This window comes from Pristiophorus japonicus, chromosome 16 (assembly GCF_044704955.1).
Source record: "Pristiophorus japonicus isolate sPriJap1 chromosome 16, sPriJap1.hap1, whole genome shotgun sequence".
NCBI lineage: Eukaryota > Metazoa > Chordata > Chondrichthyes > Pristiophoridae > Pristiophorus > Pristiophorus japonicus.
This window is the reverse complement of record NC_091992.1, coordinates 19,756,755-19,783,698: the sequence shown is the minus strand read 5'-3', so window position 1 is coordinate 19,783,698 and position 26,944 is coordinate 19,756,755. Positions and strand designations below refer to the sequence as shown.

The 26,944-nt window shown below is 43.6% G+C and overlaps 1 protein-coding gene across 3 annotated transcripts in view; it reads right to left on the bottom strand.

The window, feature by feature from the left end:
- Nucleotides 1-13,005: 13,005 nt before the first annotated feature.
- The window catches only part of cpda (carboxypeptidase D, a), a 95,496-nt gene continuing 81,557 nt past the window's right edge, over nt 13,006-26,944 (bottom strand). Inside the window, exons 15-21 of one of the 3 annotated variants that reach the window (XM_070857079.1) lie at nt 25,955-26,104; nt 23,405-23,500; nt 19,856-19,920; nt 19,108-19,239; nt 18,354-18,539; nt 16,783-16,927; nt 13,007-15,597 (exon numbers count right to left, since the gene is read on the bottom strand). In XM_070857079.1, coding sequence (XP_070713180.1) covers nt 15,371-15,597; nt 16,783-16,927; nt 18,354-18,539; nt 19,108-19,239; nt 19,856-19,920; nt 23,405-23,500; nt 25,955-26,104 — 1,001 coding nt within the window. In that variant the 3' untranslated portion in view covers nt 13,007-15,370. Of the gene's footprint in view, nt 15,598-16,782; nt 16,928-18,353; nt 18,540-19,107; nt 19,240-19,855; nt 19,921-23,404; nt 23,501-25,954; nt 26,105-26,944 lie in introns of all 3 variants that reach the window. The other 2 variants (XM_070857080.1, XM_070857081.1) reach the window with 2 other exon arrangements.

Sequence of the window (26,944 nt, the reverse complement as noted above, 5' to 3'; positions counted from 1 at the left end):
CCCCCTGTGGTCAGGGTGTGCATTTCAAGGATACAGGTACAGTGTGCATGAGTTACAGTGACATAACTATTGTCATTGCAAGATGGTGAAATACATGACAGTTTCAATGTAACTTTATGTGCTGAATGGGAGCGAGGGTTTGGCCCTAATGAATAAATGCACTGCACGGTGCAACACTGAGCCATGCAGTCCAGGTTCAGTCCCTGCTCTGTGCTGGGATAGCCATTTTTAGACAGGCAATGGAATAGGAGTTACACTTGACCTGAGTACCCAGCAGATCGGGATAGGAAGCATCCGCCATGTGCGCCATTACAGATTGCTGTCTTGTCTGATCTTTGCTGGAAAATCCCCTGGGAGGACAGACGCACCAATGTCAGTGTTGTTAATCAGGCCAACATCCCCTGCATTGAAGCACTGACCACATTCAACCAGCTCCGCTGGGCAGGCCACATTGTTCGCATGCCTGACACAAGACTCCCAAAGCAAGCGCTCTACTCAGAATTCCTACATGGCAAGCGAGCCCCAGGTGGTCAAAGGGAATGTTTCAAAGACACCCTCAAAGCCTCCTTGATATAATGTAACATTCCCACTGACACCTGGGAGTCCCTGGCCAAAGACTGTCCTAAGTGGAGGAAGAGCATCGGGCGGGTGCTGAGCACCTCGAGTCTCGACGCCGAGAGCATGCAGAAAACAAGCGCAGGCAGCAGAAGGAGCGTGCGGCAAACCAGACTCCCCACCTACCTTTCCTCCAACCACTGTCTGCCCCACCCGTGACAGAGACTGTAATTCCCGAATTGGACTGTTCAGTCACCTGAGAATTCACTTTTGGAGTGGAAGCAAGTCTTCCTTGATTTCGAGGGACTGCCTATGATGATGATGATGACACGTACCCACAGACTTTCTATGGGGTTTTGCTCTAGAACTTGCTGTGATTAGAAAGACATTTTGGTACGGCACCCTCTACAGATCTTAGGCAGTCCCTCGGATTCCAGGATGACTTGCTTCCACATCAATATGAGTTCTCAGGTGACTGATGAGTCCAATGTGGGATCTACAGTCTCTGTCACAGGCTGGGCAGACGGTGGGTGGGGTGCTTGGGTTGCTGTGCGCTCCTTCCACTTTTGGCTACAGATGAGATACTGGTATCATGCAACTTCTGGAGGAGCAGGGCAACTCAGACACAACATCCTGATCCGCGTTTAACTGTGCATGTGCGGTTACCAGAAGTTGCTGCCCGATTTACACTTTAATAACGGTGAGCATTGATAGCCTCACCGTTATTCTTACCCCCAAATCTGGGCCATGATCGGTTTATTATTCTCCTAACATTCTCCATTCATGGCTATCTAATTCTAATGCCCTTCACTTTCTTATCTCTGATAGATATTTATTATAGAGAAACTCATTATTCCTTCGCACTGCACTCCCATCCAAATACCCGATATTCTGGCAATGGCCACCATAAAGTTAGTCTCTTCCACACATCTTCCCACACCTTGGCGCTCGCCTCTGTGTCCCTGTGTTCGAGACTGATTTAATTCCATTAACCTTTTCTAATACTACTGTGATGCAGCCTAATGTTACGCTGGCTATTCTACCCAGTGTACCTACTCTTACAAGAGATATCTTCGAGCTGAGCTTGCATTACAAGATACTGTGTGATGCATTTATAGCTTTGCGTATGTCCGTGTGTGAGTTAGGAGCAGGACAAGATAAATGACAGGAGTAGTGATTGGGAATGGCCTGTGGCTTCACCTTTTCCTACTTTCTCTATGCTCTTGTATTCAAAATACCCAGGGTGATCTCAAAGGAAGTCAAATATTTGGAAGTTCTGTTATCTACTACTGTTCAAGATTGTTGCTTTGCATTAGGACCCAACTTGCCCTACAACCAGATAAATAGTCGAGATGATGCAAGTTAAAATAATACATACAGGCTTGTGCCCAACCTGTCTCCTCTTCCCAATTTTCTATTAGTAACTGAAGATGAATCATGCTACGAACTATGTAATGTGATCAATGAAGCCCTTTTAAAGATGACAATGGACCAAGGGTTTCAGTTGTCAATTGTACCTTAAATGTGTTACTTGTTGTGGGTATGGGTATGCATGGTAAGCAATGCAAGAACTGCTAGGTTGTCTGAGGGCTTTGCAGTAGTCATCAGTAAATGCACAGCAGGCAACATTTGTTTAGTGTGCATATTTGCATATACCTGACATATATTACCAATGGGTAGCCATACCATGGCCACTTTCTTAAGTTCTACCATCTTGTTAGTATGCAGGTACAGCAAGTGATCAGGAAGGCCAATGGAATATTGACCTTTATTGCAAAGGGGATGGAGTATAAAAGCAGGGAAGTCTTGCTACAGTTATACAGGGTATTGGTGAGGCCACACCTGGAATACTGCGTGCAGTTTTGATTTCCATATTTACAAAAGGATATACTTGCTTTGGAGGCAGTTCAGAGAAGGCTCACTAGGTTGATTCCGGGGATGAGGAGGTTGACTTATGAGGAAAAGTTGAGGAGGTTGGGCCTCTACTCATTGGAATTCAGAAAAATGAGCGGTGATCTTATTGAAACGTATAAGATTATGAGGGGGCTTGACAAGGTGGATGCAGAGAGGATATTTCCACTGATAGGGGAAACTAAAACTAGAGGGTATAATCTTAGAATAAGGGGCCGCCCATTTAAAACTGAGATGAGGAGAAATTTCTTCTCTGAGGGTCGTAAATCTGTGGAATTTGCTGCCTCGGAGAGCTGTGGAAGCTGGGACATTGAATAAATTTAAGACAGAAATAGACAGTTTCTCAAACGATAAGAGGATAAGGGGTTATGGGGAACGGGCGGGGAAGTGGAGCTGAGTCCATGATCGGATCAGCCATGATCATATTAAATGGCAGAGCAGGCTCGAATGGCCTACTACTGCTCCTACTTATTATGTTCCATATCTGTTCCTGGATCCAGTAGGTACTTTACATCCCACTGACCTTCGCTGTCATCACCCACCAGTAATGCTGCATTGCTGTCTTTCAGGGAGTGCCAAACAGGGCAACCTTGCTTACCTCCACTTCATCTATCAGACAGGGTAATTGAGTCCTGTGCTGCTCGCAGACTCCGTTTCATGCCTCCACATATTTTGTTGCCATCCACTGATTATCACCCAGAGACTTTATAAAGCTTCCACATTTTTTGTCCACCACAGCCTTTTTCCAGCTTGAAAATATTTCAGGGCCTGCACTTATCTCCAACTGACTGCAGAGCTGCAGCAGTTATGGAATTTCCTCCAACTCCACCTAGCCCCCAACACAAGATGCCAACAGTAACCTCAATTTAGGCAGTAAGATCACTCGGTATAGTTATTGAGCCTTGACTGGTTGTTGCCCATAAATTGGGTGGCCAAAAACTATGCATTCCACCTCCACAAACATTGTGGAAATTCTATCCTGATGAAGAAACACACCTGCAGGTTTGAAGAAATGTTCATGTGGGTTTTATACTGTAACCTGTGGAAACAGACTGCAAAAAAAGCTGTTGGTTTAAAAAAAAACTCTTGTTCACGTGCAAATTGACAAATTGAAAAAGAACCAGCAAGATGTCATAGTTCCATAGAGGCATAAAAGTAAATGTGACAACAGGATTTACTGCTGTGATTTAAGTTCTGGCAGAAGGGCACAAGGCATAGAAGGTGCGAAACAATGAACAAAGGATGTGGAAAGAAAACAAATAGTAATTAAGATTGAACAAAAGATAAAGATCCAGAATAGCTTATAGAAGCAGTCAATTAGAACCGAGAAGAGCAGAAATTGAAACATGAAAATGGAAATCAACGACATAGAGAAATAGAAGATAAATTCAGAAGGGAATAATTAACAAGTCACCCCTCTGCTTTACAGGCATACGATACATCATATACATTTTCTTTAAGAAGGCCCAAGTGGGGATTGGGTTCTCCAGTGGGTTACACACTAACCTTTCACCTGGGAATTAGATGCCTATCCAGCTCACACTAATGGTATACCCCTTTCGTTTGTTGGCTGTAAGGGTCTTGGGTGAAATCCATTTCCTAGCAGGCGTGTCCACACTGCATAAACTGCTCTTGAATTTGCACTCTCATTCAGCAAGGGCACAGTGCTCTGCTCGAAGCTCCTTCAGGGAAAACGAGCCAAAGGTGGGCAGCGGAAACGCTACAAGAACACGCTCAAAGCCTCCCTGATAAAGTGCGACATCCCCACTGACACCTGGGAGACCCTGTCCCAAGACCGCCCTAAGTGGAAGAAGTGCATCCGGGAGGGCGCTGAGCACCTCGAGTCTCATCGCTGAGAGCATGCAGAAATCAAGCGCAGGCAACGGAAAGAGCGTGCGGCAAACCAGTCCCACCCATCCCTTCCCTCAACGACTATCCGTCCCACCTGTGACACAGTCTGTGGCTCTCATATTGATTGGACTGTTTAGCCACCAAAGAACTCACTTCAGGAGTGAAAGCAAGCCTTCCTCGATTCCGAGGGGCTGCCTACGATGATGATGATGGGAAATGGAAACAGTCAGATTAGTACAGAAGGGGGCTTCTATTCTAATGTTGGAGTTGGGACCTATTGCTGGGACTGAGTAAAGGGAACTTTACGGTGTGCTTAAATATGCAGTGTGTTGACCTGGGAGTTCTTGATGCAGCCTTTAGGTCTCTGAAAATTCTCAGCACAGATATCTTTGACCTTAAGGAGCTTAAAATGAACAAAACATGAGTACCAACTCACATAAAATATGCTGTCTCATACCCACTGTTTCTTTAGGTTTCCTGAACACACAATTGGAGATATGATTGGCTTTCAGTGCTATGAGTTAGCCCAGACCTTGGTAATAAACTGAAAATTAAAACATCAGGCAGTATTAGGTTGATTTAAGTCAATCTGTATATTATCGAATTTATTTAAGCCAGTCCCTTGCGACTAAATCATTTACAATATATATGCAAGATAAATGATGTCCCTTAAACACGGAATTAAAACTCAATCTCATTTCTGGCAACAATAACATGTATTTATATAGTGCTTTTAACACAGTGAAAATGTCCCAAGGAGTATTATAACATATTATATATAACATATGATTTTATTTCAGGTGGGTAATTTTGACTTTGACAATAGGATAAACCGAGTGATATCTGATCAGCCTCCCATTAACATTCTGTTTTAATGATGCTAGTTGAGGGATAAGTATTGGCCAAGAGATCAGGGAGAACTCCCCTGCTCTTTGAAATAGTGCCATAGTGCCACCTGAGGGGGCAGACGGAGTCTCAGATTAACGTCTCGTCCCAAAAACGGTGCAGCAGTCCCTCACTAGCGCACTAAAGTGTCAAGTTAGATATTTTAACCCATTTTAAAAGCCCAAATTAGAACATCAACTATAGCACTGGCAGCTTGACACAGCCTGAACTAGTTAATGGGAGTGAAATTTAAACATCAGATCAGACGGCAGTGGATCGATCGCCCGTTATACACTCTGCCTAATTTTCCTTTTTCACCCCAATATGTCTGTTGTGCTCCAAGGGTTTGTTTCAATAATATTCTAAATAGTGCCATATATAGTACCAACCTGTTTCTCCATGATGGCTTCAGTAAACAGCTGATCGTAAATCGCCTTCTATATGACTGACAAACTATAGATTTCAGTTTACATGAGGCAGAATGTAGTCTTGTGCATATCCTTTTTTATAACTATTTGCCAATAAATAAAAACAAAATTTAACTTCAATAAATCGATTGCAGGATACCCAGTATCGGTTTCCCCAGTGTAAATAAAAAACAAATAGACCTATTATTATATTTCCAAATGTTGACACTTTACGTTGAAAAATTTAGGCCCCTATTTTCCACTTGATGGATTTTTGGCGCCTGCGTATGTTAAAGTACGACTTTTTTGTGTACATTCGTGCCAGAAAAAAAAAGTCGGGACTTTCACCAGACAAATATTTGAATTTTTGAATTTGGCGTGGTGCTCTCCGCAGTTGTCTGGGGGCGGAGGGCGGAGCTTCAAATCTGCGCTGAAAACTCTCTGGGCATGCGCGAAAAGAGAAACTTCCTAGACTGGATCAGACATTTAAAGACCCCTTTGTGATTGGATCGTTTTTCCTTTTGTGATCAGATCGTGCTGGCTGGATCTTTCTGCAATGCTGAGCACTAAAACCTGCAAAACATGGCTGAGCGGGAAGTGGAAGAGGAATTCAAAGGAGGAGCCGTTCGATTTCTTCCAGAAGAAATGGTATCCCTGGTAGATATCATTGAGAGGAAATGGGATCTGCTGGCAACTTGGGGGAAAGTGAAAAAAAGTAAAACCTGCTGTAATGGCTAAATGCAGTCGCCATCACTCAGCGAATCGGCGGGCAGCTGAAAAAGAAGTGCCAGGACCGAGGACAATTAGTTAAAGTAAGTATGCACTGCAATTACATGTATGTGTGTGTGTGTGTGTCCACCACACAAAAGGACCCTCTCTTAAAAAGTTCTATTTTCATCTTTGTAGTTGAAGAATGCAAAGATCAGGAACCACAGGAATCGTACTAGTGGAGGACCACCAAGTAAGTTGCAATTGATCCAGCTGGAACAGAGGATCTCTGATCTGATTAAAGGTCACCGGAGAAGATCCACCACCAATGTGAACGCTGGACCAATGTCAAAGAGATGGGATAAGCCCTGCAATTTTCACTGTGGGTTGGCTAAATACTATGTGGGCTAGCTCGGCTTTAATGGATGTTTTCGATATGTTTTATAGCAACTGCGCGTGAGGAAGAGGCAGACGGTGATCCAAAAGGACAACCAGAAGTAGCACCTGAAGGACATCCAGAATTGTTTCCTGATTTTGAGCAGGACAATCTGGATGAAGGCCAGCATGAAGATCCTCCCACTGATCAAATGGTCATATTGGACCTGCAGCCGGTGGAGCCCATAGATCAGGATGCGGGTCCCAGTGTGGTCCAGCAATGCACACCTGTGAGAGGGATGCCCAATAGTGTAGAGGAGCAAGGCACAGGTGAGAGGCGGCGAAGAAGGGTGGAAAAGATAGCTGAACCACGAGCACAGGGAGACATGGTACAGCTCATCGGGATGAGTGGGGAGAGTATGCAGCTAACCAGGTCGCTCCTGGACACCATGGGTGAGGTGTGGGTAGAAATTGCAGGACTGTCAGGAGAAGTAGCAACACTGCCTGGAGAAATAGGACCACCACTGGTGGGACAGATTAGGGAGGGAATGGTGGATGCACTTGATGCACTGTCGGGACAGCTGATGGGGAAATTGTCTGACATATGTGATGGAAATTTGCAGGTTGTTGCTTCAATAAGGGAACACACCCACGTCGCCCAGTTCAGTGTCATGTGCTGCATGCTGTACAACTTGGCCATCATGAGGGGATAGCTACTGGACATTGAAGATCCTCCTGAGGGGAGAAGGAGGGTTCAGGATTCGGAGGAGGCTGACGCTGCCACTCAAATCATCCCCAGACCAACTCAGCTGTGCCGCAGGGTGATCCACAGCTTGAAAGAGACGAAGATGAACCTGGGCCTTCCACAAAGGTGTCTACTAGGTCTGCCCCTGTCCAACCCCACCAACGAAAAACAAAAAAATATAACCTTGGGCTCGCCGGGGGGCCGAAGAAGTCTGCTGCGTCAGCAAAAATGGCTAAGGGTAGAGGCAGCAGGCCGGGTAAGAGGGGCACTATGCGCTAGTGGTAGTTGAATAAGGGGGAGGAGAGATATTTGTATCTTGCTGTTACTTGTTTTGTTAATAGAAAAGTTTGATACAATAAAGTTTTGTTAATTGAAAATGTTAAAGATTGCAAGAAATTTAAAGTTTGAGGTTAATTGAACATTTGAAAGTTTGATACATTAATTGAAAAGTTAAAAGTTTGATACAAAATGTTTTATTAAAGTTAAGTACAAATGTACAAATGTTTAATAAACCTATTCTTTTAATTTAACCAGAATCTGTGCATTATTTTGTGAATTTAACCAACAGTATATATTAGAACAACATAAACCAACACAACATTATTAAAAGTGCAAACAGATGTAAACAGTCAACATGGTGCAACACTATAATCAAATGTGCCAGGCAGAGAAACGTTCACGAATTAGCCACTGACGCAAGTCTCTAGCAATGGCTAGAGATCCCCTCGGTCGTCCCACCCTCCTCTGCCATCGTCCTGCAGCTTGAGGTCGTTTCTCCTCCTCCTCCTCTTCGGCGCCAGCCTCCTCTGAATCCGAATCCCTCCTTCTCTCTTCAGGAGGATCTTCAATGTCTAGTACCTGTCCCCTCATAATGGCCAAGTTGTGCAGCATGCAGCACACGACAATGAACTGAGCGACATGATGAGGAGAGAATTGCAGGTAGCCTCCAGGGTGATCCAGGCATCAGAAATGCTGCTTTAAAATGGCAATTGTCCTCTCTATGGGCCCAAGTTTCCACACGATAAAAAACGGGCGCCTCTCCAAGCTGGGCGCCTGTTTTTCGCGCCACAAAGTGTGCCTAAAAAAACCCTCCGTATTCTCCACCTCCCTGCAGGTCCTTTGGCCCTCGGCGCAGCGCAGCAGGAGCTGTAGGGGGCGGAGCTAGGACCCTGCGCCGAAAACAGTGCCGGGAGCTCTGCACATGCGCGCTACAGTGGGCACGCAAGTGCAGTAGCTCCAGGCGCCTGAAACTGTGTGGGAGGGGCCCGAAGCACGCAGCCCCTAGCCCTGGCCGAATGGCCTCACTGGGGCTGCGTGAATAAGGCTCCTCCCACGGCCAGCTCCTGCTTCCTGCCGACTCCCGCTCCTGCTTCCACCCCCGACCGGACCGGACCCGACTCGACCCGCCTGTTGCTGCTGCTCCTGCTTCCGCCCCTCCCGACTGGACCGGACCCGACCCGACCTGTCTGCGTCTGCCGCTCCCGCTCCCATCCGACTCTACTCTCGCCCCCGGACTGGATCCGACCTGACCTCCCCCTCCCCGACCTGACCTCCCCGTCCCCGACCTGACCTCCCTCTCCCCGACCTGACCTCCCTCCCTCCCCCTCCCTCTCCCTCCCCCACCGACCCGAACAGAACCTCTCTCCCCGACCCGACCCAATGCCACCTACTTCTGGTGCTGGGGACGGGCCCTGCCCGAAATCTCGGGCCCGGCCCGTTCAGCCTTCGGTCCCGACAGCAAACCGCTTCCTAAAGGCCTGCCTTAAGAACTTTCACACAGGTAGGAACATGGTTTATTTAATCTTTTCTTTGCTTATAAATGTTTATTCAGGTTGGATTTATTTGTATAATATTTGTATAAGTATAACTAAGGATTTATTGTAGAATTTAATGACTTCCCTTCCCCCCCCCCCCCCCTCGTTCCCTACGCCTAACTTGTAACCTGCGCCTGATTTTTTAATGTGTAGAACAGGTTTTTTCAGTTCTACAAAAATCTTCACTTGCTCCATTCTAAGTTAGTTTGGAGTACGTTTTCACTGTGGAAACTTTGAAATCAGGTGTCAGTGGCCGGACACGCCCCCTTTTGAAGAAAAAATTCTGTTCCAAAGTAGAACTGTTCTACCTGACTAGAACTGCAGAAAAAAAATGTGGAGAATTGCGATTTCTAAGATAGTCCGTTCTCCACCAGTTGCTCCTAAAAATCAGGCGCAAATCATGTGGAAACTTGGGCCCTATGATGCTCCGTGTCGTTATGTGGGACATATTGGACTGATGCTCTGCCTCAATGCGGGGTTTGCGCAGGTGGGGGCAGGGGTCATAAGCCAGGTGGCGAGCCCATAACCTTTATCCTCGAGCAACCAGCTCTGCCCTTCTGGCAGCTCCTGAAACATCGCATATATAATGCTCTCACGTAGGATGAAAGCATAATGGATGCTACCGGGATATTTGGCATCCACTGCCATGATCCGCTGCAAATCATCGCACACTAGCTGCACATTTAGCTGGGTGGAATCCTTTCCTGTTGTGGCAAACTTTCGAATCTTCCAAGGCGATGGGGGTACAGTCAATGGCACCCTATACCATGGGGAAGCCAGCAATTCTGGAGAACCCCGCAGCCCTGTCTCTCATTGCCTGCGTGGTCATAGGGAAACAGATGAACTGGTCCCTTTTGGCATAGAGTGCAGCAGTCACCTGGCGAATGTAGCAATGGGTAGCATGCGGCAAAAATCGAGCACACGTCCCCAGTTGAAGCTTGAAATTATCCCGTAGCATAGAATGCAAGTGCCACTGTTACCTTTACTTCTACAGGTAGGGCAGTGCTCCTTCCACTTCTTGGCCATATGTCTGCGCTGATTAGTTGGCAGATCTGTGATGATCTCCTTCCTCAATCGCAGCCTGCCTCACTCAGTTGCAGGTATGAACACCTCTCCTTTTAGACTCGCTGAGGGTAAGGCATCCTCCCCATCCATCAGTCTCCCCGATATCGGTGTCAACTTATTCGTCTCCTCTGAAACAGGAGGTGGGTGGGGTGGCTTGACCCATCCACCTCCACGGAGGTGTGTGGGGTGGCTTGACCCATCCACCTCCATGGCACGAACCTGGTATTGCAGTACTTCCAGGAACGGTGCAGTGGCTCTAGGCCTTTTGGCTAAGAGCATTGGCGCAGAGTGATCCTTGGCATGTGCAAGGTGACCTCTGGCGTTTGTGATTTGACAAAGAATTGGAACGATTGGCTACGAATTTAAAAAAAAAACTTATTCGTCTCCTCTGCATGCCATGTATGGCTAACGCCCTAATCACATCAGGCATACCAAAAATTGCACCCATTATTATTATGCAGATAAATACTTAAATCAGACACCTTTCCTCGCCATTTTGCTCCACAAAGCTGGGCGACGCCCTAAATCAGAACAAACCCTGATCTGCCCTGTTCGTTTGTTTGTAGTGATTCTCTTGGGTCACCTGTGGCAAATGGTGATTTCTAGCTTGCTGCTGTGCCTGTGCACAAAACGTCCTGTTTCGGATGCTGACCGAGCTCGAGGCACGGGTCGAAGGAGTGCCGGCCGGCCAGGATCACAAGCTCGGCCGGACATGAGCACAACTCGATGCTCGGCTTCAAAAGCAGCCTGGGCTCTGGTGCTCGTGTCCAGCCGAGCTTGCGATCCTGCCCGGCCTGCACTCCTTTGACCCGTGCCTGGAGCCCAGCCAGCAACGATTTGTTGGGGTAGATAGTCGCAATTTAGGTGAAAAAGAACCCAGCAGTTATTTCATTTCCCTCCGAAAAACTTACATATTTGTTTATTAAATTTTCTCGCTCCAAAAACTCAAATTACTGAGCTATTTTCAGAGTATCCTGTCAAAAAAAAATCCATGCATTTGTACTTTTATTGTGTCTTTTGCCTGGCCCTAATGTCCTTTTGTGTGCCGCGCTGAGTTCCTTAAGTTCACAGGTTTTTTTTCAGGGTTTTTTGGCTGTGTGCGCCACGCTGAAAAAAAATCGTAAACGGCTAAAATCACTCAACTGCACAAAAACAGCGTCCCAGCCAGTTTTCACTTGCGTCTCTGCCAAAATTTTTTTAACTGGTGCACATGATCCAGGCCGGTGTACAAACGTTGGGGAAAATTGAAAACTGAGGATTTGACGCCAAAAAACGGCACACAATCGTGGCAAAAATAGAGGCCTCGGTGTTTCATTTGATCGATAAATGTAATTTTTTTCTGGTTCATGATCAAAGACATTGCTTTACATGAATTACAGTTGTTTGGCGCTTTCATGTTTTTTAGACCAGTAGGCCACTTTCGGGCGTTTGTTCGTAGTCTTGATGACATTAGCGGGCAAGTTCTCTATGAACAAGCACACAGAGGGAGACCACATGTGGGTTGTCATCAGCTCCCCAATCCAGAGAAGAGAGTTGTGTCGGTATTAACATGTGAACAACGCTACGGGAAAGAACTCAACGTTTCCTTCAATGTAAGGCGACTTGCCCATGAACTCCATCCAGAATACCTGGACAGGACTCACTTATCGGCCTCATCTCACCAACACCAGCCAAAACGTAAAAGCCAGGTGAACCTGGTCTGAAAACTCGCTGGAACGTTATGGGGGAGCACAGCCAGAACACTTCGCACAACAGCTGCCCTCGTCTACTCTGCTGCAGAATACTGCTCAGCCTCATGGTTCTGCAGCCGCCACAAAGAGATCGTGGACATGCAGGGGAAGGCCGCCATGAGGACGGTGTCGGGGATGTTTTTCACTCGAATTGTGTGGCTCACGGTGCTGTCCCACATTGCCCCACCTGCCATTCGCTGCGACACCACCGTGCTCAGATGGGAGGGGGTGGGGGGGGTGGAAAAAGAGCAAAATTGACATTCCCATTCACGAAGATTTGGAAAACCCACCATTCGAGTTTAAAATTGCGCTGGTCATTCTGGGTAACAGCAGCCAATGTTCATGCATCTGGCATCAACCCATGATCCAGATGGACAGAATCGTGGGACGCATGCAACATAAAGAATCCGCGCAGGGCACGGACGACGTGGCCAACTGCTCCACAAATGGAAGATGATCGACGACCTGAAGTGCGACTGTGGCCATGAGTCCCAGACCGTGGAACACATCACTTCAACCAGCCCACTAAGATCTGTTGCGGGAGGCACCTCATGAGGCCATCCCTGAGGATAGCCAAACTATACATCCCATTATAAGCTTTTCCCGTCATACGAAAGTAGTAGTAATTACAGTTGTGAAATACAAGGGTATTTAAAAAATGAATATAATTACACGAAAAGGAATGTCATAGATCAAACATATACTTTAGAGACAAAAGACAGTTTTATAGCTTGGTTTGAAAGGTCTAGTCTGCACATTGATTTTCAGTACTTGATTGATAGTAAATTTGTACAAAAAGGGATAGAATTGCAAATTGCGATCCTCAAATCACTAGTGTCCTGAAAAATTTACTTAATTAACAAATTATTTACATTAATTACGAATGGATCTAATTGCAGAATTTGATCTCCAAAACACTGGTTAAAAATTTGAAAAAGATCTGTAAATCCCTTGTGATTTATTCAGTCGTTGTAAAGCAGTGGTTCTGATTACAGGTTACCTAAATCAGTCAGAATAGGCAGGTTTTTAAACAAAAATATATTTTATTTGGTATTTCATTATTGGAGATAATCATCCTAACTGATGTCCTGTTCTCCCCTCTCCCCCACCACTGTAATAATGATTAGATTATACAAAGAAAATCCATTGACTCAATGAAAAGGAAATCAAGGCTATTCTAAATCAGTTTTGCGATTTAGTTATGTACAATGTTTCCACCTTGTTTACCTTTCGATAAATCCCAGCTGGAACAAGCAAAGGGGACACAACTACAGGTTTAACTAAATACGACCATGGTTTAAACTCTGAATACACCACCATAAACAGCATAAATGTGCTTGATAAAGCATTTATTTTTAGATGCCAAATCCTTTCACTGAAATCCAGTGACATCACCACAAAATGAAAGCAAATTGAAAAATTTAAGGCATCACAGTATATAATCAAATACACAATATTGACAAAAAGTCCTGTGCAAATAAAGTACAAATTAATGAATGACAATATGAACATTTTGAAGTAATTCTCCAAACAAAATGGAGTGGAAAAACTCAGATACAGTGAAACCTTTCTTAATAAATTGATTAGTATGAATCAGGTGTTTTTGGCAATGCTGTATTTCTGGTGATCATCATATACTGTATTTAGGCAATTCAGGTGTACATTCAGTGGCACACACTGAAAACACTCTCACAAACATACACTCACACATTTGTACAGAGTTCATTATTCGATGACCCTTCACCCACATTCAATACATCTCTACAGTATATTGAAAAAAATTTACACCAAGTTGCAGATTATAAAAACTATGAAAAAATATGCTTCAAACAGCATATAATAGGACTGTAAATTCTCATTTTATTTTTCAGTAGCCACCTCTACCATCATGATTCAACTTAAGCAACTTCACTACCTCACTAATAGTACTTCATAATTTTTACAATAAAAGAGCATCTTTAAAATTAGATGTTCCATTTCTCTACGAACAGTTGTAATTGCAATTGAGAATGCTCCAATTATAAAATGATCCAGTGTGCATCAAGAACAAATTCAAAAATAAAACCATGACAAAATTAAAGACACTATTTCCCCAAATGGTCCATTTGGCTTTCTTTCCCCTTCTGCAGCCCCTGCCCCCCAAAAACGGTTGGCTTTCAAGCAATGTTCCCTCCAAATTTTTTGGGGGGTACACGACCAATTCAAATTTCTGCGCAAGCGTGGTTTTTCCATTGTGATGCCGGCAAGTGGCCTGCATGGGAACTCCAGACCACTGCAAAGCTTAACGGGAACATTGCTTTCTAGTGTATACAGCCTACTGATAATTGCCGAGCCAACATTAGAAGTACTGTGGCCTAAGGCTGGATAGCTCTTTGTCAGCAGGCAGACACGATGGGCCAAATGGCCTCCTGTGCTGTAAATTTTATGATTTATAATAAAAAATACATCATGCACTTCTGTATAATGATTATTTCTTGCATTAGCTTCTTGAATTACATAAATCTTAGCAATATTAGTCTGTTCCTACTTGTAATTCGATATGCTACAATTATATTTTATGGAGTGAACTACAAATGAACTGAACATAATTGGAGTAGTGCAAAAAGGAAGAAAATGGTCCAAATTTTAAATTCTGCAAAAGTCGTAATTTTGGGGGGGGGGGGGTGACGTGGGAGAGAAGGCAAAGACATCCAGCAGTCACTTTCCATCAGTTACATCATTGGCAATATTTGTACACAACCTAAAGCTGCAGTATACCTTTGGTTAAAATTTGCCCACCCTTTAAAAGTAGCATGTACAGGCTATACAAATGCTACAGCACCAGTACTGCAAAATTTCACTTCACCCCATTTCTTTTCAAAACTATATTTGTACAAAATACAGTAAATTCCCCAAAATGACATGATGAATGGTTGGAGCTTTAAAAAGGTAGATTTGTGCATATATGTTTTCTTTATTTAAAAAAAGAGGAAGTAAAAGGTATACTGCATCTTTCAATGTTGGCAGTTTTTCAGTATGATGACAGACAGTGGCTCATATGGTAGATAGGGTGCAAAAACATTCTTTATGTGGCTGATATTCAACCACAGTACAAGTCAGCAGTCAGTTTAGGATATGTGCAATACTCAAGTGATGGTTCAAGTTGCTATTCTTTCTTGTAGCATCTATGTTTCCAAAAGGACAACTAAGAAATCACTCCAAGATTTCCACCAACGCCATGTGCAGTAGATCAAGCATATCCTCTGAGGGTTATGAGGCATTTGTTCATTTTACTTGGCAAAAAGATGAACATTACTGCCAGACCAGCAGGGCTGGCTTGATGCATTAATGTTTATTAACATACAGAGTGTCTTCATCACTCTCCGTTTCATCCTGAAACTCGCTACTGAGAAGAGATTTCTTTGAACCCATTGACATCATTCGGATCTCATCTTCATATTCATCTCGATGCTGCCTCAAGCGATGAAAGCCGTCCTTTTGGTGATTGGATTTGATGGAGCAAACACACCAAACAATGCAGGCTGTCACAATTATTGCTGACATGGTTGCACCTAATGAAAAGATAAAAACAAAATATTTCTCGTTTAATTTCCCTCTTACTTTGTAGCATTACACACATTAGAAGATCAGAGTTCGACATTCACACCCACTCGTGACAGGAGCAATAAATAAATTGTTATTGATGATCATGTAGAAAGAATAGCTGTGCGTGTGTAGAAATTGATTCCATTTAATGTTTAAATTATTAGAATCTTAAATAAAAATTATAAAGATTAAAACTCAGTCCAATGCTAAACAGAGCGGACAGTAAAGTAGGCAAGTCAAAACTGAAACAGCTGGACTGCTAGCTTCAAATTTACCACATTTCTACAATAAACTCTCAGTGACAAGGCTATGGGCTGGATTTTCCGGTCTCTTCAGTTCCGGATTTAGCCCAGGAGCGACGTGAAAGGCAGTGTTCAGGTCTCCTGCGCCCTGTCGCAATCCTCCGGTCCAGTTTTGCGGCTCGCTGAACACCGCTGCTGGGAAGAGCTGCGCCGGGTGTGCAACACCTTTGGTTGGGACACCAGCAGTAGTTTGGACTTTTGCCTGATCCGTCTGCCCAGAAGTGTACCCGCAATGACCGCCTGGGAAATCAGAGCAGTCCAGCATAACCAGCGGCACAGAGGAAGGTAAAGTGCTCCAAAGGTACTGTGAATGTTTATTCTGTTAATTGTTTTTAGCGGCGAAGTGTTGTGGTGGTATGGGCAATGTCTTGAGATGTGTGTGGTTTTTTTTTAAGATTCTTCCCCCCACAGGCCTCTCGGAGCGCGCACGACCCAGCACTTTAGTTTGTGCGTTTCCCATCCTTCCGCCACAAAAGGTGTACTCTCCTCCCTTAGCACTGCGCCCCCCTGATGCAGGGCCCAGATGCCAAAACTTCCTTACCAAAGTGCAAACTATTCCCAACCGGTAACTTTCCCACCCCGCCTCTGTTTTCACCCCAGAAACAGAAAAGCCTAAAATCCAGCTCCAAGTGTTTCACAATAAGTGTTCAAATTATAAGGGAATGCACAGTAAAAATAAATTCAAGTGATTAACTAAAATGACTATTACAAATAGCCAAGTTAAGCATGATCAAATATTTAACCTTGAATAAATAGTAAAAAGGCGTGTGTCATCTCACTTTGACTGATGCATGAATTGCTCATTTTCACAAATTTCAAACGATAGCTCATTGTTAATAGAAATCTTACCGTAAGCAACTAATACTACTGCGTCATAATACCAATTCGTACCTGCTGCTGTCACCACCAGTTCTCTGGGGAGGCCGAACAATTTATTATCCACCTCAACAACTATTACCAAAGAGGTGGCAGCTTCAAATGAGGATACAGTTACCTAGGACACAAAAATGTAATAAATACTTTTTATTTTCAAGCAGGACCAGAAGTGTTTTTGTAAATTATTTTCCCCCCCAGAAAACAGGTGTGTCTCTTTTGTAATCAAGGTTTCACCAAATGTTAACGTCAGAACAAATTTAGTAAAAAGAAAAGCCAATGCGATACTAAAATCTGAAACAGAAACAAACAGTACACGACATGTCTATGAGCCTGTGAAAGAGAAGAGATAGGTTAATATTTCAGGTGCAGATATTCAGATGCTGACAGACTAGCATGTTCTGTTGTTACGGGAATTTAAAGAAAGCTGGAGAAACAACTGACTGTGTTGGAGGGGAAGGGAGTGTGAAAATATCAGCATATGTCATGGTAACAAATCAAGTGTTTCCATTAGCTACACACTGACTATTTTGCCACTTTGATGAATGAAGGAGTTAAATTTTGATGTTCAGCCAACAGCAATTCTGATTCCAAGTTCAACACAAAGTTTGCAATATCCTTTCAGAACTCAATCCAAAAGAGTAAGAATCCTAACACACATCACCATCCAATAACTTAATTGGAATACAATCTTAAAAACTAATTGTAAATTCTAAAACAAACTGTAATTTGCAGTAATGAGCCACAGTTATTGGCTGCCTTCTGGTGCCACTTATTCCTGGAGCTTCTATGTTTTGGTGTTTTTTTTAAAAAAGCTAATTGTTGTTTACAGCAAATTTGGCACTTATATTTAAGAAATGTAAAAATCAGATCAAAGCTGGCTGAAAACTGGAAATCTTCAATATCAGCCTCATGCTGTACAGCTTCGTAAACCAAGCATTCAAATCAGGAAAGCCACTGAGCAGGTCAGAGGCAGAGAACACAAGTAAATAATTTGGAACAAAATTGGCAAATATATACATTATGTGTATATATATATATATATATATATATATACACACACACACTAAGAAAAAAATAAATACAAATTTGCTTTGAATGATTTTTCATGTGTTTCTATAATACAATTTATTTCCAAAACTGTGAGAAGACAGAATAAACCAGTATCAGTAACTTAAAAAAAAATCTCAGTAGTGTTCTGAGCATCTGTTTTACCATGAGATGATATTACTCATTTTGAGCCAATGTGAAGTTGTTTTAAATGTCTTTGACTTGAAAGAGGCAATGTAATTCAGAAGTCAGGTCAGGAATCTGACTCCCTAGCTTACTGAAGCCACAAAGTGGGACACTGCTTGAGCTTTGCAACAGAGTCAAGTTTACAAAGTTCCCTGGAGGTCTGACTGGCTTTAATTTAACATTAAAACATAATCCACTGGTAAAAGAGACTCTCTTGTTAACACACAGCTCAGTGCCTGCAGTCTAACAGCATCCCAAATAAAACTGAATTAAACAGATGTCTAATTAGCACAGGTAGTAAGATTTTATACCTGTTTGCGCTGATGCTGGTATCCTTCTGCAAGTGCATCAACATCATGAGATCCTGGAGCCAGCAGGACATGGAAATAGCCTGCCTCGGAAGTCAGAATTTTGACACCTTCATTCAGAATAATATTTGCTCTTGGAATTGGATTTCCAGCTTTATCAGTAACCTTTCCACGTAAGCCTTTATGAACCTGAGAGAAACAACATCAAATTACAAAATAATAAAGTACTTAAAATGGCCTTAGATTATATTAGGCAACTTGGAAACAAAGCAGAAAGAGAGACCAGATCTTTCTTTTCCACAATTATGCATTAGTTTAGCGTTCTTTTGTCCATCACCATGGATTCTATTGTTTGAAACTGGAGATAAAGAATAATTATTATATGTGGTGAAGTATATTGTTACGATAATATATTAAATCAGGGATGTCCACACTTTTTGCTTCGTGGACTCCATTTAATCTCAGGTCCACAAATTCTAGTTTTCCATGAATTTGTGTAGATCTCAAGCTGCTGATGTCAACATATCTGGGTTGTTCTGATTTGGGATTTAACCAATATTGAGAAATCAATGCTAACAGCAACCTTTTCCAAACCCCCAAGCTGACAAATATCAAGCAGGATGAACTAGCAAATTAATAACTTGACAAATAGAAGCGAGTTTCCAGAGTGTCGAGGGCTGGATTGCCAGGGATTAGGGGCGATAGAACCTGTGGGCTGCAGCTGCACCTTGCTCAGGGATTGACGAGAGATGCTTACCTCAACAAGCATACTGAGTAAAGACTTCTTGTTATCATGCCAAATCGCAGAAAGCTCTTTCGCATGTGGGAAGTTACAGCAGACTGTGTAAACTGTGATCTCAGGGCAGTGGCCATAGGTGACACTAAAATCCTGGCAAGATAAAAGATGAGAAAACAAATCATCTTACAGTTACAGCAAGCAAAAGGACTATAACACAGATTTCACTCAGGTATTTTCTCTTTGGACAGAACTTTTACCACAAGCGAGGCAGACATTCAGCCTCAAATCAACAAAACTAAACTTTGTACATCATCAAGTACAAGTTTTCTTTAGTTGCTGGTTGAATTTCAGCCAACACCCCAATTTCTATTTGGGGAATACAGACCATTCCATCTCTCTTCACAACATTAGTAAGAGAACCAGTTGATCAAGTGGCACAGACATATAAATGGTTGTCTTCTTCTACTATGACTTTGAAAAAGTCTCCAAAACACCACTTTGCAGAAGACTGTGTAGTTTACTTAATTTTGTGGAGAACTATGTCTTAGTGTTTACAATGTTATCGTCAAAATTACATCAACACTCAAATAGCCATAAGAGGGCAGTATAGGAAAAGTATACAGTACTTGCTTTTGTTGAACCAATCAAGGCTTGGCTTTTAGAAAAAGAATGTTTGCCAAATTTTCAGTGATATATAACTACATCAATTGAAAATGTTTATAGGATTCATTATGACTCATTTAGTGCAATGACTACAAATGCTCACCTTCATGCTATACATGTGACCATGCCATTGCGCACCACGTACAACACCACCAGGGATGCTTTCATCTGTAACAGATTCAGTGAATGATGTAAACTTCAGATGCCAGAAGCAATTGGAAAAAAACAACAACTCCGGTCCCCTCTGCTATCATATGTTACAATAACAATTTTTGAATTGCACTTCTGAATAATTTTATTGACCAGAAATGAGCATTGATAATCTTACGGCACAAAGCTTTTGCAAAGTTGAACAAATAGCCCACAGAGACCGTTTTATATTTGGGGGATGCAGATCATCCTCTCGGACTGTAAGAATACCTTCCCCTTTGATCGGATGCAGAGGCATTACTTTAATTGAAAGAAAACTCCATCCACTGTTTCAACAGTTTAGTATTATTCCTCGCATATAGAATCCAGTCAAGTTTCCTGATCCGCTTACAGCATTAAACCCAGCTTGTATCATTTTATTTTTTCTGTCACATTGGGGAATATCATTAATTCCCCTTAGTGCTTCTAGGAAGGCAAAAACCATTGTAGCCAATTTATATTCTCCTAGGTGCATTGCAACACATGACTGGAAACTAATAATGTTCTATTTAAATCAACCAATGTACCATGGAAAGTTGGGTTTAAATGAGCTCATTTAGAGAGTACCATGATGAGTTCATAAATACACTGCAAGGACCAGACTGCAATAGTATTCCCTACAGTGATGAAAAACACTGCAAATTAAATCTTTCCCCATAGCACAGTAACTCATTTCACCACAGTCAGACTATGCTGGCCAACTGTCTTGAAATTTTAAATCAATACAGGTTAGTTTCCCCGCTGGGCTCAATTTTGGCCATGACTTGCTCCAATATTTTGGGAGTAAGTTGGTTTTTCTGGCATAAGTTAAAAAACGCCACTTTCCCCAATCAACTTGCTCCAGAGTAACTCAGGTACAAATTTTTTTAGTTGAGTTTTTTTTTCCCCCAAAAGGGGGCATTACCAGCCACTTACGCCAGTTTTGGCCATTTATGCCACTTTGGCCAGCTAAAACTTACTCCAAATCGACTTAGGTCAGCGTACGTGGCCAGCTCTGAATAACCTTGCGGGCAGTTAAGAAATCAACGCAGGTTAGTACATTTAAAGCACCAAGACTTACAAAGCACAAAAAGTAATAAGCAAATCAATAACAAATAAAAAAATAGAAGTCCTACTGTTATGCCAGAAACAAGCTTTTTTTAAAAAGTTCCAATCACTTAGGTTTTATTCAAAATAAACAATTTGGAATACAATATAATACAGGGCTGCCATTCTCAAGGACAGTAGATGTTAGCTCAGCAAGACGGTTGGTCCTTTTTATTTTTTGCCTTCAACCTTCCCTGTTCCTTTCTTGTTGTGCTTCTTGGCAAACTGCATGTTCATCAGAAACTTGGGATCAACTTCTTTCAGGGGCTCAAATCGCCAGAAACAAGTTGCTCGTGGGCCGGTGCGGGAGACCATTCGGCCAGGGATAGGGGTGGCGAACATCGGGACATCCCTTCGGCCAGGGATAGGGGCGACATGGTGCATCAGGTCCTGCTGACAGCCTGCAGGACATGCTAGCAGGGCGAGGAGCATGTGGACAGCTGCCGGCAGTGTTTTTGGTGCAGGGTTGTAGCTCCGCCCCCCACTTCACCATGGACGCCGTGCCAGGACCCGGGACTCTCGGCAGAGGGGCCAGGATACTCTAAGTTTTTTGGCGCCGTTTTGAGCGCACAAAGTTGGCGCATTTTGGCTGAGTGTGCCAAAAAAGAGGGGTTAGGGAAAATCTAGCCCTCTGTGAGCATCATATATAATAAGTTTAACCAAATAAAAATATCAAAGCACCCATTAAAACTCTCAATGGTACAATCAAAAATCATCAAATTACTGAACATGGAATCTGACTACAGGTTTCAAGCAATGAAAGCACAAACTCATTTTCAATGAAAACAGTACTTTTTTTTGCAAACTACCAACTTATATTATTTCTTCCAACTTTTTTGGACCCCCCCCCCCACCATTAGATTCACAGCAGCAAAAATATAAGTTTGAATTGCAGGGTCTCAAGACCTGAAATGTCGACTGACTTCTGTTTCCACAAATGTCACTTGACATACAGAATATTTCTAACTTTTTCTGTTGTCAGATTTACAGCATCTGTAGTTCTTTGCTTTTGGTTTACATTAAGAATTTAGTTCTATTCATTCATAGCCGGTCCCTCGAACGAGGATGACTTGCTTCCACGAGAGTTCACAGATGTTTCGATGAAGGACCCGATGTTCCAGTCCTGAAGGGGTGGAAGATGCCTGTGCATGGATTTTTTTTAGCGTGTGGTGACCGTCGCACACCATTCACCACACGGGCTTGACAGAGCTAGGCCTTTATCCAGTGGCAAGGATTAACCAGGACGACTGGAGACCTGCTCTGCTGCACAGACCTAGTGCGCGCGCACATATCGCAGTGTGGGCAGGTCCGTGCTGCCCCTGGGCCCTCGGCTCTTCTGGGTCCCGTACCCTCATTCGCCGCACCTCCGCCACGATGCTCCAGGGCCCAGCGCTCCAGCTCTATTTATAGCCCGACCTGCGGTGGTGTTCCCACACAGGTCGGGGCGGCCCACGATCTGACACATTTCATATAATACTGCAAAGTACAGTACATGTCCTGATAATTAGTGCATTTTTTCTATTACATGTAATTTTACTGATACGTTGTTTATTTTTTTTTTGTTTAGTTTATAGTGTGTGTGTGTGTTGTGTGTGGCTCAGTTGGTTGCACCCTCGCCTCTGAGTTAGAAGGTTGTGGGTTCAGCTCCCATTCCGGAGACTGGAGCACAAAAATCTAGGTTGACACTCCAGTCGGAGGTGCAGTCTTTCAGGTCAGACGTTAAACCGAGGCCCCATCTGCTCTCTCAGATGGATGTAAAGGACCCTATGGCACTATAATCGAATAACAGCAGGGGATTTATCCCTGGTGACCTGGCCAATATTTATCCCTCAATCAACATCACCAAATAAAACAGGTCGTCAGATTGCTCTTTGTGGGGACTTGCTCTGCACAAATTGGCTGCCTTGTTTCCTACATTATACCAGTGACTACACTTCAAAAAGCACTTCATTGTTGTAAAGTGCTTTGGAAAGTCCGGTGATCCTGAAAGACACTATATAAATGCAAGTATCTCTCTTTCTTTCTAGTCCAATCTATTCTAGATTGCAAGCAGAGGTATTTGGAACCAGGTCTGGTCACCAGAAGGACCAACATGTAGAACAGAAGGACTGACAGCCACGACATTCTGGGACCAAACGAAGGGGTAAAAACAAAACTGGAAACCTGCGAGGCGAGAAGAGGCTGGATATGGTATCCAAGATTTCCTCTGGTTTATGTCTCTTTTGACTAAGTCAGAGATTTTCTAACCTACAATGCAACATGCATCTGAATTGCAAAATACAAGGCCACTTTGAACAGAATTCCAACATTTTAATACAATCATTTTTGATTTCAATGCTCCAAAAGAAAACAACACTGATCAATTTTAAATTCTTACCTGTGTTATTAGGACACCCTGGATGACCCAAGTACATTTTAGGGTGATTGTTAGAATATACAGTTGCCAGATATTTCAGGGTTTTTTCATTCTCCACTGTTGAAGAAAACAGATTGTGTTGTCTGCATGTCACACAGTACTGAATGTGGTCGCATTCTACCGTTACCACATACAACAGGAAAATATTTCTGATCGAAAAAAATCTTAATTTCTCACACGTTGGGGAGCATTGGAAACATATCCCCAACCCTTGACTGAATTCACGACAACTCGTGAAAACGTACTCCATCAAAGGGTGACGGACTACACTGTTTTCGGAACGCACAAGATGTCACACCTCCCATTTTCAAGCACATTTTGCTCTTCGCACTTCACTGCTTTTCATGGTCACTGACATTTAACAACAATGAACCACAAAGAAATACATCTGTTGTGGAAGTTGTCCTGTTACCACCCATTTACAATGAAAAGTTAAAATTAAAAACTGGCTGTAGATAGTTGGAAAAAAAGTAATCAACATCAAAATCATGTGCAGTGGTTTATTTTAAAAATTGCAAACACTCAGGAATCCCAAAAATTACATGAATAGATTCTGCCACATCATTCATTAATGTAGGATGCAGTGAAGTTGATCTCTTCATTCTGAAAATGCAAATGTGCAATGTGTAATAAAAGTTAGACTGGTGGTCTAAGTCTCACTGCAGGTTTTGTAGCTTTAAATAAATGTAGTTACTCTCTATTACTTTCCCTTTCCTGTTCTATCATTGATGCAAAGGCTGGAGGTGTTGTCTCTTCCTCCTTTCTGCACTCTCCGTAAAGATATACCTATTGAATGTTCAGGCTGAGAATTCATTACATTTAAGTTAAAGAGGCTATGGTGTACGAGCCTTGGCCAGAATGCAACATGACCACAGAAAACACCTCGCGTACTATACTACCAGGTTCACTTTGCAAAATGTTTCAAATTGCAACATGTAGCTTTTGAAGAAACTAGCCTTGGTCTTAATAATCCAAGAATGAATACATTGGTTTCTACAAATAAAAAAAAATCTTGTTTCAACCCATGGGTATCCAATAGTAAGCATATTACATAGGGACAGAGAAACAGTATTAGGCCATTCAGCTCCTTGAGCGTATTTCACCATTCAATTAGATCATGTCTCATCTGTACCTCAACGCCATTTGCCTTCCTATAGGTCCATATCCTTTGATAACCTTATCCAACAAAAATCTATGTATCTCAGTCTTATAAGTGTTAATTGACCTAGCTTCCATATATCGGCACTGCTAAATGCTGGTGGCACTAAGCCAGTGAGGTTATGGTTTTGCCCCCTCCCCACCATGCATTTTATCAGGATTTCCAATTGTTCTACATTCCATGTTTAACCCCACCTCAAACAACTTTTGCCTTTGGTGCTGGTCTCTCAGCAAGTCCCTTTCAAATTGGATGTTTTTTTGAACCTTTTTTACTGGCAATTGCTCGATTTAAATTTTTTTTTGTATCGCTTGGTTTGGGGTTTTGTAGTAAAGGTACCAAAAAAGCCAGTGGTTACTTGCATAGGCAGGTAAATGAAATGTTAAAAATGTTAGTAGGAGATAGGCAAAGACAGGCAAAGATAGGAACAGTCTGCTTATTCAGCTTGGTCATGGTCCTATCTGGACAACCATATCCCTATTCCAATTACAGTATAACTATGATCCAATCACAGAATTTTGGAACACCTTTCGGTTTGATTTAAAAAAAAACTCTTCTCCCGTTTTCCAACTAACCTTCCCCTCCCCTGCCCCGCTAACTCCTCTTCTGAAGGTGGTTGACTCATGTTGATTATACAGATACTATTGAAACAGCCAGTTATAACCATGCAAGCATTAATAATGTACGTCAGTTACGTACATTATTAATGCTTGCATGTTGTATTCACTTTTGGTGACTAGATACATATTTGACAATGGAGGGAAGCGGTAATCGTTGAGAAAAAAGGACGGTCTACTGATAGACCCTCTTGTACCTCAGCCAATTGTGTGGAAGAACCTGGACAGCGAGTGTTGGGAGATTATTCAACCATGGAATCACTGCACCACCCCGGCCCACGATCTTGTTCTCACCTGGCATCCACGCAAGTGCCCTACCAGTAGCTGTCACTTAATAGTGATCAACGAATGAACCCCCGTCAATATCTTTGCCCTCGTTAGCCTGGGATGTTAAGCTAATTAACATTTCTACACTTCCAACTACCATCCTGGGGGAGACTTGCTAAAAGAATTACCAAGCTCCAACAAAGAAACCAAACCTGCACACCAATACACTAGTAACATAGAAACATAGAAAATAGGTGCAGGAGTAGGCCATTCGGCCCTTCTAGCCTGCACCGCCATTCAATGAGTTCATGGCTGAACATGCAACTTCAGTACCCCATTCCTGCTTTCTCACCAGGAAACAACTTCCCACTGAGCCAATAGGGAAACAACATTCAAATATTTCACTGCACAGACGAAGTAAGCCTTTGTGAAGTTCAATTCAATTGGAATAAAGATATAATAGATACATACCTGTTTGTACAGGCTTATCATAAGGATATGTGGTGAGGAGAGAGCCACCATCCAAAACAACAGATAGTGTAAATCCTTGGTTTAGGATCAGGTTCTTGACAATAGCTCTGGTCTCAGGCTGCATGTCTGCTAATTGCTCGGAGGAGTTCCCTGGTAAAATACAAGTTTTCTACTTTTAATACTTGCAATCCAGTCTTCAAGAGGTACTCTCAAGCAAAATGCACCATTCCTAACCAGTTAATGGGCCCAAGTTTCGGACCTGGACGCCCGTTTTTCGCGCCACAAACTTAGATTCTCCGGCTCCCTGCTGGTCCTCTTGAGTCGGGCGCGGCGCAGCACGAGCTGTGGGGGGCGGAGCCGAGTCCCTGCGCTGAGTGGGCACGCATGCGCAGTAGCTCCAGGCGCCCAAAACTGTGTGGGAGGGGCCCGAAGCACGCAGCCCCTAGCCCTGGCCGAATGGCCTCACTGGGGCTGCGTGCATAAGGCTGCCTCCCATCCCCAGCTCCTGCTTCCTCCTGACCCGACTCGACTCCTGCTTCCCCTGCCACCGGACCGGACCCGAGCCCCCGCGCGCTCCCCCCCACCCGACCCGAACCAAACCGACCTCCCTCCGCCCTCCCAACCCCGGACCCCGGGCCCGACCCAACGCCACCTACCTGTAAATCTGGTGCTGGGGACGGGCCCTGCCCGAAGTCGAGGGCCCGGCCCGTTCAGCCTCCCCCCCCCCCCCTTCCCCTTCTCCTCCTCCCCCCCCCCTTCCCCTCCCCCCCCCCCTTCCCCTTCTCCTCCTCCCCTCTTCCCCCTCCTCCCCCTTCTACTCCCCCACCTCCTTCTCCTTCCCCTTCTACTCCCCCACCTCCTTCTCCTCCCCCTTCTACTCCCCCACCTCCTTCTCCTCCCCCTTCTACTCCCCCATCTCCTTCTCCTCCCCCTTCTACTCCCCTCTCCCCCCCTTCCCCCACCTCCTTCTCCTCCCCTCTCCCCCCCCTT